Below are 14616 nucleotides of genomic sequence, written 5' to 3'. Positions count from 1 at the left end.
GGGGGGGCGCCGTTCTATGTTTTCGCATCCACCTGAATAATGTGTAGTTGCGCCACTGCGCGTGATGAGTGGTTGAGATGGATTTGGACGAAAACGCAGACAGAACAGTACAAGGATCATGGCATTGGTTGACGATTCAGTTCAAGAGAAGTAAAAAAAAGAACAAACAAAAACAGCAAAGACATGGAAAACCGCAGGCTTTTGTAACAGATTGAAAAGGAACGGACTGGACGGTAGAGTTATCACAAAAGAATCTGATGATGAGCAACAGGAAATGACAGGCTAATAAAGCTGGAGAGGTGATTAGTGGAGCCAGGATCAAGTGAGTCATAATCAAGAGAAAATACATGGCAGCTGGGAGAGAAGAAAGACAGAGGAGATTTGGAAAAATTGAAAACGGACACACGGCCATAGAAATAATGCAAGTAAGCACAGGGAAATATCTGACAAAAATGGGATAGCTAGGACTCCAAGAACACACAACAAATGTTGTGCTAAATAAAAACAGAAATAACTAAAGGCATAAAAGCCAGAATATGGAATATAATTTAAGTCACTGGAAGGCAACAGGATCATGATTTCAAGGTAATGTTTAGGCTTTTGTCACACCTTCTTATCTCGCCTTGATTCCTCTATATCTGATATTATTCTTTTCTTTTCTAAATGTGAAGAAATGACACAAGCTTTCTGTGAAAGCCATGATTGACTGCTCCCCCTATACTTACTAATCACTTGACCATCTGAGGATGCATATTTAACGCTCTGTAGTCTCTAAGTGTCCCTACGTGTAAAGTAGTAAAGTAACTATGGCTTCATTACTTTTGCATTTGAACAGTACATGCACAAATCATCAGCAGTAGTGTGTCTGTGTGGTAAATGTAATGTTTATAAGTTGCAGCACTGCATGTCTGACGTTTGCAGACATGTCCAAAGAAATCCATGGCCTTCTGTTACCTGGAGTTCAATTTCCATAAGCTACAGTAACAGATGATTTGAAAGGTGACGTGCTATTTGTGTAAAGCTGTGTATCTGTAAATGGTGTCCAATATGTGACAGGTACTAACTCATGTATCAAACCAGAGTGCAAATTTATTAGTTTCATTTTTCCATTTTTTGCTAAAATTTTAAACATAAAAATTCTAGTCCTTCTATTCCTAGAGACCTTTAATAACAAACCAACAACTTAAGTTTTGCTTTTTTTCTGCTTTATGGCACTTGTAAAAATAGCAATGCTGAGAAATAATGTTTTAATAAACCTAAAATGAACCAAGACATGGCACCACTATGATTCTCACCCTGCAAGAGTTTCTAGAAAAGCTAAATGAACAAACTTCCCTTACAGTCCCAGAAAGTTTTCTTTTTTTTAATGTTTCTTTTAAGTCAGTGTGACATTGTCATAGATGCAATGTGAACCAGTATACATGTGCTTTAATCATTTCTGTAGTGTCCAGATGTTTGTCACACTGCCCAATCTGCCATTAGTGTGGTGGGAATATTTAAAGGATTGGAGGTCAGAGTTCAGCTCTGATAAATCTTGTATTATGTAATTGGGACGTATTCATTGATGCCGTTTACAAACATTCTTTGGAGCGTTGCAGTTTATATGACAACCTCAGCAGATGTGCAGTTTCACTAAGCGTTTGCTAATTGCTGCTGCCGCTAGTCTGTGTGGGGGTAAATATGTGGCACCAACTGGCTGCCATGAAAAACTCAAAGATTTGTCAAACATGCATGAATGAGTCAAAGTGTGCCTGATGAAGAAATGACATTGTAGCATGAGGTAAAGCTCACGAAAGTAAATTTTCTCGTCTTTAAAGAAACTGCTAAATAATTTGGCCTCATCATTTCTTACTGTTAGAACTTTTGTTGTATTTGATGCATTGAAATTTTCTAATAAATTCACTATTATATGTTAAAAATCATATAATAGTGAATTATATGATTGCAGAGTGAATGCAGAGTTTCTGGCACATTGTTGAATTATGCAGGTGAGCTGGTAAAACCTGTGTCAAAATCAATTACAAAAAACAAAAAAAAAAAAAAACGGAGTTACTGGTGGTCACTTCCTCCTTGCTCTCCAGCTGTCTGCAGGTCCCAGCTTGCGGCAGAACGGATGACGGTTTTGGCACCATTGGTGTGAAAATGTGGCGTCTAAAGAGGTCAAGCTGAAACAGAAGAAAAACCCGTCACACATACGAGCCGTTTCTAGTCTCTGCCTGTTCTGCTTGGAGCCTTTATGGCTCATAGAGGTGGGATTTACGTTGAACCGTTACCAGGATGCATTACTTTCTATAGTCAGTTGTTTGTAACGGTATCATTTAATTAAAAATGAAAACATTGACCAAGAATTTCAGGCAACAAAACAAAACTTCTTTAAATTTGATTTTCATGACCCATAGAGGAAATAAAAAAAACTAATGCTTTTAAGATTCAGGGACACAAAGTGTGTTTGAAAAGAGGTTGTTGTGATTAAATCTATCAAGTCTAGCAAGGAAATTATTAAGAAATCTACAGGAAAGCAGCTCTGCAGCAATAACTTGTAAATAGCATTTATCTTAATAAAACTAATTAGTTCTGAGCAGTGCATATTTTTTTGTCACTCTTTAAAATGTCTGTAGAACTTACACTGTCAAGTTAGTGTTTTATGGGAAACCTGCATTTGTTTAGTTGCAACACTCGACAGTGAATAATGTTTGACAACTAAGTTTGTTATATCAGTTCTGAGCTGACTTTAGCTGAAACTTTTTGCCTGATTTTATTTGAGTTTCATAGCCTTTCAACTTTTTTTTGCTAACACTTTATGACTTTACACTGGCATAAACGTGACATAACTCCTGTCATGATCATGAAGACGTCTTTATGAATGCTTATGACTGAAGTGTCATGAAGTGTCATTCTGTAAATAAAAAGTGTCACGTTAGCATCATTTGGTGAATAATTACTACATTTTTGTGCAAAGTTGCACTAAAACTGACATTAAAAGTCAATTAAAAGTGTCGACCTTGCACTAAAAGTGTCATTATTTACTGAATGACACTTCATGACAACAGTCAGACATTCATGAAGACTCCGTCATGTTTATGACAGTATAATGTCAGTCTGAACACCCCTTCAAATAAAGTGTTACTCTTTTTTTTCCCAAAAACAATTCAATTTCCATTTAATATCTATTGAAATATTTAGTAAGGCTAAAAAATTCCCGTATCAGGAGTATTAGTGGAGTAGCTTCTTGTTTTCAGATGTAGAACATCAACATGGTACCTGTGTGGGGAGCAGCATAGCAACTTGTCTTTCAAATTTACAAGGTCAGTCCACTAGCCCATGTTTAGTCTCCATGGTAACAAACATTCTCAATGACCAATAAGATTTCGCCGCGTTGCATTAATGCTGTGGCTTTTCACTGAGACGTGTGCAACAACTTCAGGATGTAAGTTTCCGAACAGAAGCGCCACTTTGTCTCCTGTATGGAAGAATGTCAGCCGCCAGCGCCGCTAATGGCTTCATACAGATTTAGAAGCGCTGGCAAAGAACCTGTTGAAAACAAACATTGAGCTCTCTTTACTTGCTGTTGTGAATAATCCCTGCTTTTATCCAAGGGACAATCATTAGCAGGAAAACCGTGATGCGTTTGTTTCCTGCGTGTCACTTCTAAGTCTCCTGTTTCTCTCGTCATGTTTCCTTTTTTCCCCTTGATTGCCTTTTATTGTTCTGTACTATTTGGGGTTGTCTGACAACCAATCTTCATTCAGTCATTTGCATTCTAACAGTGCCACCCAGAACATATCCCTATAGGCCTATATTTTTACTTGGATCACCATGGATTAACTCCATTACACAAAACTGAAAGGTATCTATAATCACCTGCTGAAATCAGGTGATGGGTGTTTGACATGCTGAAAATTCTTTTGTGTCATCTAATCGACTGCATGAATGAGCACATGTTTGGTTTTAATCAGCAAGCCGCATCGTCTCCAACCCCTTGCATCTCTGCTGGCGTTTGCACTGTTTTGACCAATTTTTAAAAGGATTTCTGGCCATGTAGCATGCGTTAGAATGCTTTGCACCAAACACCATCATCACTTACATCAAAATTCCTCCAGCCTTATTTAAAACTCACCACATAACATACAATCCTGATATATGAAGAAAAACTAATAATGCGAAAAATGTGAAAAGGTGACTTAAAGTTTCTTTCCTGTTGCACTGCCTCAAACCATGTAAACAGATTATTTCTGAAATAGACTAAGCAGCAATTACAGCTGCCAGGCTTTTTTGAGCTTTTTTATCATTGCCAAGATTTTTTTTTATTTTTTTTAATCCAGTCTTCTTAAAATAGCTCAAGCCCAGTCACACTGGATGGAAACTAGCTTCTAGTTCTGTTAAAGTTTTTAAGTTGCATTTAGCTCTAATCCTCCACTCGAACAGTCCTACCAATAAATCTGCAATAAATCTTGTCTTGTAGATTGTAGCGCCTGCTATGATTAGGGTCACCGGAGGGTGAAGCTCTGCCACGGCCTTGAGTTAAGGATCCACATGATAACTTTTGGAGAGCATGGCTATTAGTCGCCCCTGTTGACACAGCGACCCCCCTCAGCAGTGGATCTCTTCATCGCTGCTGTGTTATGATGGGTTTCTCCTCGTTGTCACTTTAGGTGGACAGCCATGCCTCTGCTACGTTTGTAGTCGTTGGGAGGATGGACTGATCAGATGGTTGAAGCTTGGAGTGTAGTTTTATGACCCAAACCCTTTTTTTTAAAAACTTCACCACTGAGTTTCTCTGTCTTTATCTTTGTTCATATATGTTCTCGAATAAATCGGTGTGGGTTTTAGCTAGCTCTGAGCTAGGTTGTGGCCTGATTATGATTATGAAGGATTAGGCTTGGCAAACCATGAGGAACAACCTCCTGACACCGAACATAAAAGAAATCGAGTACTAAAATATTTCAAAGATAAATGTGAGAAATGAAGGAACAAAGAAACAGTCAGTGAGGAAGTATGAAAGAAATGGTGTAACGACTTTGTTATGGATACGATGATACAGTCAAAGACCTGAGTAGGTGTTGCCAGCTCTCCTTTTGAACTGTGCAGCTTGTTAGAGTTTCTTTTCTTTATCTTCCCCTGTTGTTTGTTTTTCCTTGAAGATGGACAGTATCCCAACAGCTTTGTATAAGATGTAGCATAGGATACATTTGAACTATTCTAGTCTTTTGAAGTTTTGCAATCTGTTCCTAGGAGATAAAGTTTTGAACCTCTTTCATCACACGAGAAAGAAACAATAGGTTTACTGCTCGTCTTACTTTTGCCCCAATAAAGGCAGAATAATGGAAATATACAGGTCATCCTGAATATTTCAAAGGGGCTATACATTTTAAGTTGAGTCATATTTTAGCCAAAGAAAAAGCTTATAGAGACCTGATATTAAACTCACAACCTCGTCTTTCAAGGCTTTCTGACCTGGTTAACAGTTACAGTAACAGTTGAACGAAAACTATTTCACTAATACAACTTTGTCATTTGTTGACACTTTGTCACATCACTCCGTATAATACAAATGAATACCTGTTTTTGTCACATCACTCCGTATAATACAAATGAATACCTGTTACTATGGTAACTCTGCATATTGGCATCAAATATTTAGAATCCTGATGACTATTATTTAATAGTTATAGCTGAAAATGTGCTAAACAACTTTCACTTTTCTTAATGAAACCACTGACTTGACCTTGCCTCAGGGGGAAGCATCTGCTGTCTGTCCAGCTCCAGAGCTCAAATAAAACCAAAACCAGTGCTTTCCTTCACATTACTACTACTAAGGTAACACAAATGCAAAAATAAAAAAAGACATTGGAAATAAATGTTTTACTCATAGTTAATGAAACTGCATTTGTGTTTTATTTTATGTCTCTTTCTGAACTCTTTTTACAACTTTAAAACTTTTTTTTTTTTTACTGAATTAGTCTTAGTCTAAGTGTTTTCAACATAAACTAATTATGCATCTGTTTGAGTTTCACATGTGAACTCAATGCAGACACATTAAAAGTACCCTCAACATTGGAGTTAGATACTTGATTGGTGCAATGAATGCATGGTGCAGTGAGGTGCACATAAGTGAGACACACTACCTCTGTGCTTAGTGTTAATCCATAGATTGAGCAACGATTATTCTAAAAAAAAACAAGTAAATAGTAAATTGTATCAATTTGTACCGACTGTAATGATAAATGCATTTGATTTTCCATAGTTTTAGCTTCATAAAAGTATTCAACCTTTTCACATTATGACTTGCTTTACGTTAGCTGGAGATAGACACCAGCACCTCCCGACCCCACTAAGGGACAAAGGTGTAAGAAAATGGATGGATGGATGGATGGATGGATGGATGGATGGATGGATGGATGGATGGATGGATGGATGGATGGATGGATGGATGGATGGATAATCCCAGCGATCAAAGAGATTTCAAGGAAAATGGGAAATCATGGTTAACGCTGTCAGTCTGAGACGTGCAGTCCCAACAGCTGTTACCCAGAGGAAATAAACAGTGGAATACAATTTATTACATAAAAAAAAACATTCTGGAATAATGCAAGAAATGGATCAAGGCCTGCAGCCGNGGATGGATGGATGGATGGATGGATGGATGGATGGATGGATGGATGGATGGATGGATGGATGGATGGATGGATGGATGGATGGATGGATGGATGGACTTTACATTTAAACAGTCATTTTTTTCATTGAGTAGACAAGTTTTAATCTGCTCCTACAGAGCTCACTGTTGACAAGCCAAACTCAAAGTGATTGTCTATGCAAATGTTCATTGACTTTGTTTAAACATCACAGCAGCCATATAACAGGCAGAAATATACCTTCTGCTGGAGTTTTCATCTTTGATAGGGTCTTCTTAGACAAACCGTACGTGTCGTGCGCCAATTAAGGAGTGATTTTTATCACCAGTTCTGATTTCTCAAGGTTTTAGCAGAATTGTAACTATTTGTTTTCATTTAGTTTGTTTTAGAACAACATGCAGTTGAAATTAAAAATTTAAGGGACGTGCCTGATTGTGCAGCTGAAAATTCAGTCCCGCAGCATAAATTGCTGCAGAACCTTTACAGATTCTAGAAAAAATAGAACAAATTAATAATCTGCACCAGTTTTTGATCTGCAGCCTGCAGCGAGAGCAAACAATAAAAAGTTATGAAGCACCTAAAGGGCGTGTTTGTTTTTCAAACTGAAACCATTTGTTTCTGTTAGTTGCTGTCAGCACTTTGTTGTAACTAATGGTTCATATATCTTTTTTTCTCTCTCTCTCTCTCTTTCAGGTGGCATCCCATTTATCCTGACTGGGGAACTGTTTGAACAATCCTACAGACCTGCTGCTTTCATGATCGCTGGCACTGTGAATTGGTTGTCCAACTTTGCTGTGGGCCTCTTATTCCCCTTCATTCAAGTAAGATCTGCTGTCTAAACAAAAAGATGCACTCACAGTATATAATTTATGGTGTTGGCAGAGATTTGAATAATGCTAAAAAATAACCGTTGCAAGAGAAGGAACAGTAATCGACTGAAGTCAATGCCCAAAAGTCACTAAAATGTATCCATGGAGTGAAGTTTACACACGCACGCACGCACGCACGCACGCACGCACGCACGCACGCACGCACGCACGCACGCACACTATATATATTTATATGCACTGTAGTTACTTTTCAGCAAGAAAGTGTGTGGATTGATGGATGGATGTAAAGTGCTAATCTGAAATTAGTTATGTTAAATGTCAAACCTTATAATTTAAAGAACTTTAATCACAACATTTGAAATATTTCATACTGAAATATAAAATTTTTCCACTGTACTCTTCTTGTCTCGATACACGTGGGTCCGAAAGGAGAATTTGAGTTCCAAGTTGAAACTAAAAAACGTCCAATCTTTCACTGATTAATAAACAACCATAACAAATCACCACCAGATAGTGCAGAGTAACTTTAGTAAAGAGTCTGTGTCAGCTTCGTTTCAGGTTCAGTTAGGTGTTTAAAAATCAATACAGAGAAAGTTCAGTAGGTGTAAGCTAATTAAAAGGAAATGTAGAAACATGTCCATGGTTCATTTCGCTGCAGGAGAAAAAGAGAGAAAGAGAGAGAGCAATACTTTAAGCAGATAACAAGAAGGCTAAATGGAGTATAGAAAAGTTTTTTTTTTTTATCTTTTGAGCCTTTAACCTCTGTTAAGGATTTGGAAACATTGACAGCCTACTGAAAGTCACGGTAAGGATCTACATTCTCTGGAAAATACAGAGGTTGCTGTGTTAGAAGTGCTGGTTGAACTGGTATTACCATCCACACCCTCGCTTCTGCCTGTGCCTCAAAATACTACTTAAAGTCCCTTATCATTAGTTTTGTATGGCGTTTGGCTGAAAGAGACAGTTTTGTTTGAGTGGAGTTCCACACACAAGCACAACAATTTATTGAACACTAAAGGCTCTGCAAGGGAGCGCCTGGACCGTCGACTGCTTTGCATAAGCATCATAGAAGAAGTGAGTGGAAAGCACAGGAAGAAGGTTGAGCATGTACCAAAACTACATGGAGCATTCATTAGAAGAATAAAGTCCAGGGTCTGGCTCACCCACCCGCTGATGGCAACCCATACATTAGTATTCAGAGGAAAACGTGGAAATGGGGCATGTATTATAAAAATAAATAAATAAATAAATAAAATCATGTTCAGATGCATATTTTAAGGTTTCGTTGTGTGACAGTAGCTGTTATTGACCTACCTATGAACTACAAACACACCAGGTACAAACAATTTGCTAAATAATTTCAAAAACATCTGCTAATGAATCAATATACTGAGTTTTTTATACCTTCAGTTCTTGAAATGATCTGCAGCTGAATGTGAAGGGGTTTGACAGCCAGGACTTTACTCCGGACACCACAGTAGATGCTCTCGGTATTGTGCCAAAGACAGACAGTCTATCCAAAAATACAAGATTTCTTAGCACTGAATTTCTTGAGTACAATTAGAGAAAGATGTCTTTCTGAATACCCTTCATTAAAAGACGGTTGCAACTTTATGTTGTTTTTTTTTTGTTTTTTTTTTGCTTAGAAAAGACGAACATTAACTCTCCATTATTGCGTCCGTGGTAATTGCCGCCTCAACTGGCACAGCTGGTAAAGCAAACAAGCCCAAGGGTTCAGTAAAGCGTTTGCTTTTATTTCCCAGCCAGGATTAAGGGACAAACTTTATTTGCCTTTTTAATGAGAAAACATCAGAGGCCTCACATTACATGGAAGAAAGCACCAGACTTAAAGTGCTGAAATAAGTTATGCAATAAAATAAATATTGCAGCTCAGGGAAGATAATTACATTTTAAAAGTAAGATGTCAGAGGAGTTTAAGGTATGTCGTAAAATCATTAGTGTCATTATTTTACTGGATGTTAGCATCAGTAATGGCCGAATCATCACCCAATTTTGAAATAAGAGCCACTGTGACTTTATTTGTACTGTAATGTTTGTCCTGAGATGTTTTTTAAGAAAAAATAAGGACACTGTTGTTGTGTTTTATGTTGCTGATTTGCTGTTTCGTCTGCAGAGTGTTTATAAGGTGAAATAGGTGAAAGGTGAAACATGGCAGGATGATTAATACTTAGACAGGTGACCTGCTATTTTTACTGTGCTATGCACATACTGGGTTTATATTTTGTTTGTGATTTTGCTTTAAAAATAGCAATAAACATGTCCATGAGGCTGGAAAGCCTCCTTGACATCACCCCAGTCTTTATCTCTCTGCACAGGGAAAGTTAATGTTATTTTCAGTCAGGAGGAACATGTTGCTCAAATAAAAAGATAACTTTGCACTCAGAATGCACTACACAAGAAAAATATAGATTAAGGATGTTATTCTGGCCTGTTGCAGAAATGCTTTGCATTACAACTTCCTCACATGTTCCTAACTACTCTACTCCAAGTTTTATGGTTGTGGTTAATAAGATTTATATCAGCATCTGAATTGTTATATTCAGCTCAATATTTATTTTAACTAGACCTTTGTGGTTTCATATCTCAGTGGATGATAAAACTAAACCTGCCAAAGGCCACAATTCAATTAATTCCCACTCGATAAACGTGTTATTGAAAAGTTTATGTATTTCATTAACTTCATCACTAAATGAAGCATTTCTTAAAGATTAATTACACACAGACTGATGTTTTCAAACCTTGTTGTCCATTAATTGTAGCGATTTCCCATTTACAGTTCATGAAAACATAACATTTCATTTCTAAGAAGATTTAGAAAAACAAAATCAAACCAATAATTGTTACACTTTCTCATTAACCGGCTCAGGATTAAAAGCAATGGATTTGCTTTAAACCTTTTTACCACCTCAGTCTTTGTAGAAAAAAATGGAAACACAGCATGAAGGAATTTGCGTGAATTGTTTTGTGAAATTAAATTTGGACAGAAACAGCAGAATGTTCAATCCTAAAAAACAAAGTAGAAAAACATTTTCTGACCCAGCACCACCCCAAATACACAAAAATGCATTTCTGGGTTTTGTTAGCTTTATCGTCGTGTTTTGCCAATGATCACAAATAAATAGAATCATTGCTTCTGCACGACAATTCAGATGCTAATCTTCAAATTATGATTTTAGAAACGATTAAGCTGCAGCATAAACATGCCACAAAAACCCATGAATGAGACTTTTTCTGGTGCTTTCATCTCTGAATCAGACTAGATCTACTAGCATCTACGCATTGCTAATGTTTTCACATTTCGACTTCTTGTCCATATTAATTTCTTAAAATAATATGGACAAAAACATTTTTTCTGCATATCCGATTAATTGTCAATAGCCATTAAGGTACTTACCGGTTAAAAATGTTTTGTTGCTATGCAGTTATTTATAGACCTTCATTTCATTTGCATCTAAATCATTGAATTTTACCCGAGGTTTTAAATGTTCTCTGAAGAACTGTGGGTTGAATGTTGAGTGCTTTAAAGGCTTTGAGACGACGATAGTTCAGCAGACATCACTAGACAATGCTCAGGAAAATAAAGCTTCATTTTATTTTGCATGGGAAGAAGGCAAGACTTTTGGTCTCGGTTTAGTAACTTTAAATTTTAATGATATGAGATTGCAGCAAAGGTCACTGCTTCCCGTTTATCCCTTTTTTTTCTTTCTTTTTTAATTTATGGTCCTCTTTGAAGCACTCCACATTCCCCCAACGAGCCTCTTAAGATGTGCCAAGTTGTAAGCAAAGACCTTGGTTTAAGACAAAAACCGGCTGCTGCTGCAGGCTGTATGTCTACATAACCAGTTATTGTCGATAAATTGTCTCTCTGCATTTTGCACTATTTTCACAGCTTTTGTTCCAGTCAGCAGGAACATGGTGGTCAAGTTAAATCTGAATTGTTCAGGTCTTTGAATAACTTTGGGCTTCATTTTAAATATAACAGATAAAACATTGTTTTTGGCAATTTAAGTTAGCTATCCTACATATTTGATAGGCAGGATAAAGACATTAGCCAGTGAGGCACAGGTATATAAAGAGAGCTTTTATTGAAGTATATTTACAAAAACACCGGTTCCCATTTGGTCTAAAAAACCTGGAACTTATATCAACTACAGCGAAAGAGCCCCTCCGTAGTTTAATTTTCTTATCAGCAGATACAGAAAACTGCTTTAGCTAAAGCACGCTGTAGTCTATTTCTTGCCGTCTTATCTCACACTCGGTTCGACGGCGAGCGAAGAATAAAACAAGTAGATTTAGACAACCTCTGGGCCGCGGAAATTAGATTTATTTCTCGGCTCATTCATCGTCTGTAGCGATAAGCTCAGCCGCTGTATTGCTTTTCTCAGATCAGGGCCAGACTGTCAGGACAGACAGCTGTAAAGAGATTAGATACTCTCAGTAATCTTCTCTTGAGTTTGTGGAGTCAAATGTCCTGAACTGACATTCCCTCGAGCGAGGCCCAGTGTGCAGCGGGACCCGTCGCAGAATCGGATCCGTGGCCCAGGTGAACATTTAACCTTTTAATCCAAATCAATATCCTCCAGAAGCCGGTGGGCGAGTCACCGACGAGAGCTAAGCCTCGTTAATTCCACACCATCACTGGCGGAAAATTTGGACAGACACTTCATTTTACAATTTATCCTCAGAAGAAAATTGAGAATAAAACGGCGATCCATGAGCCGCATTGACACGTCCAGATCAAATTAAATATCATCCAAAGGATTTAGGCAGGCTTAGGCATCGTTCACACCTCAAAGGGCTCTACAAGTACGAGGTAGAACGAGCTGATGTGCTTTCTCACTTCATGATTCCTGCATGTGTATGCGCGTGTGTGTGTGCGTGTGTGCGCGTGTGTGTGTGTGTGTGCAATGACAGGAACGTCTTTTACTTGCATTTTATTGTGGACTTTTTTTCTCCCCTGCAAAATCAAAACACAAAAAAGTGAAACACTCTCGTACGTCAGCGGGTAGCAAAACTGGGGGAAAAAATCCATAGATGCTTGTGTTAAATTTGGAAGATAATAAATTTGTTTTGAGAGTGATTTTATTTTTGGCACTTAGAATTGGTTTTACACATCTAATAGATATTAGTCTAAAGCTACACTTGTTTCAGGCTAACTAAGACAAAAAACAAAAAGAACCACTTTTTTAAACAAAACTTCCCTGTTGCTCACCCAGGCCATTTAAAATGTTATCTTTCAAATATGTCTTCCTGCGCAAACAATTATGCAATCCCTTCACTATGTATGAGTAGTATTCATGGCAAAAAAATGTAAAAAAAAATATTATTTTACACAAATTTCAGTTCTTCATCTGCCTTAGACACCTTCCCCAAACTCTGTCTGTGGATTTGGGGAGGGTGTACTTTCTGGATTATACTAGTTTGGACTAAAAGATTTCTTACTGAAACAATACCTGCTTTGTGCCCAACTTGAAATATCATCCAAGATGAGAGGTGGTTATACGTAAGAACAAAAATGTCTATGAAATGAGAAACTGCAAAAATTGAAATGTCCCTTAATTCAGAGCTAAATTACTAAATCACTAAATTACCAGCAGATTGATAAACAGCAAGAGAAAGCAAGAACAATATCCTGCTCTGACCGCAAATCCATGGCCAACCAAGTAGCAAGTTCATGACCTCTGTAGATGTTGACCTATAGATTAGGAAACAGATATTAGCTTCCCAGTAAGACCAATAGAAGTAGCATAATTTAAGGACTGTGAGGCGCACCTGAACGCAAGTCCCACCCTCTGACTTTGAAAAGATTTTTAAAAAAACGAAAAGGCGTACATATAATCACTGGGCTTGTCTATACTGTAAGTCATAGGTGTCTGTGTTGTAACATAAGGTATTTACATTAAACTTTTTTTTCTTACTTTTAATGATATAAAAACTTCAAATACTTTTTCCAAACACCTGTAACAAGGCTGCTTTTAAAAAACATAAATAAATCCAGTAGCCTACAGGGAAATGTCACTGATTGCTATTTTCCTCCTGCAATCAATGAGTGCGTCAAACAAACTTCACTCATCGTTATGTTTGATGTGCTTTTCCTACGGACTTTGTGAAGCACTTTGTGATTTTATCTGTGAAAACCAAATAAAATTGTACTTTCTTACTCGCTAAAGCCACCAAAGGCGTCTTCTTTGTTGTGGGAATTGAACAGCTTCACTTTCCTTTTGCTCTTGGGCTTCAACACACAGCAGTGCAGCCTTTCAAATCAGAACATGTTGACAAAAAGCCATATATTAGCCACACTGCAAGTGTTCAAAGCTTGGGGGGGAAAAAGTAGAAGATTACAGTCCAGAAATTACGGTAAGAGTGCTGGACCACCCGTCATTTCACCTTAGGTTTACACAGCTCTGGAAAAAACTAAGAGCCCACTGCACTGAACCTGACTGAAAACCTGGTTATTCCACCAAATATATATTTCTGAGTTACAACATTAGTAACATTGTTGTTTCTAAATGAATATGAACTTGTTCTCTTTGCATTATTTCAGGTCTGGAAGCACTGCATCTTTTTGACCTTTTCTCATTTTCTGCAAATAAATATAATTTTTTTTGCTTGGAATTTCAGAGACATGTTGTCAGCAGTTCATAGAATTAAAGAACAATGTTCATTTTACACAAACATAAACCTATTAAAAGTAAAATCAGAGAAATTGATAATTTTATGTAGTCTCTTAATATTTTCCTACCTTCAACTTTGAATGAAGCAAAGGGTTAACATGTATGGCTCAGTGTTAGCTTGTTATTGTCAAGCAGCACAAATGAAGACATCAACACAGCAGCACTGGGAGGAGATGATATTCATACCATTGCACCAAATCCAGGAAGAAGAATGCCAGTGTCTTGGTTTAGTCCTTTCTTTACTCGAGGCACAGAGGGCTCACTGCCCTGCCGGGGAATTAAATTTTTCCGTATGCCTGTGGTATCCAAAGATGCTGCACAGAGTGAGTGGACGCTGCTTAACTCAGCAGAGGTTGGGAAGCTTCCAACAGTGTTACAACCACAGTGGAGAGGAATTAAGCCTGAGGGGGTAAGTGCAGAAACGGCAGCAGTGGGGGGGAGGGGAATCCCCATTGATAT

General features: G+C 37.6%; 1 protein-coding gene across 6 annotated transcripts in view; it reads left to right on the top strand.

The window, feature by feature from the left end:
• The window catches only part of slc2a9l2 (solute carrier family 2 member 9, like 2), a 121214-nt gene that overhangs the window by 93957 nt on the left and 12641 nt on the right, over nucleotides 1-14616 (top strand). For all 6 annotated transcript variants that reach the window (XM_008409515.2, XM_008409518.2, XM_008409519.2 and 3 more), the window contains exon 12: nucleotides 7326-7453. In XM_008409515.2, the coding sequence (XP_008407737.1) occupies nucleotides 7326-7453 (128 nt within the window). The remainder of the gene's footprint in view (nucleotides 1-7325; nucleotides 7454-14616) is intronic.

The sequence above is a fragment of the Poecilia reticulata genome, linkage group LG5 (assembly GCF_000633615.1).
Source record: "Poecilia reticulata strain Guanapo linkage group LG5, Guppy_female_1.0+MT, whole genome shotgun sequence".
Lineage (NCBI taxonomy): Eukaryota > Metazoa > Chordata > Actinopteri > Cyprinodontiformes > Poeciliidae > Poecilia > Poecilia reticulata.
The sequence above is the reverse complement of the archived record's forward strand: the minus strand, read 5'-3'. Positions and strand labels throughout refer to the sequence as shown.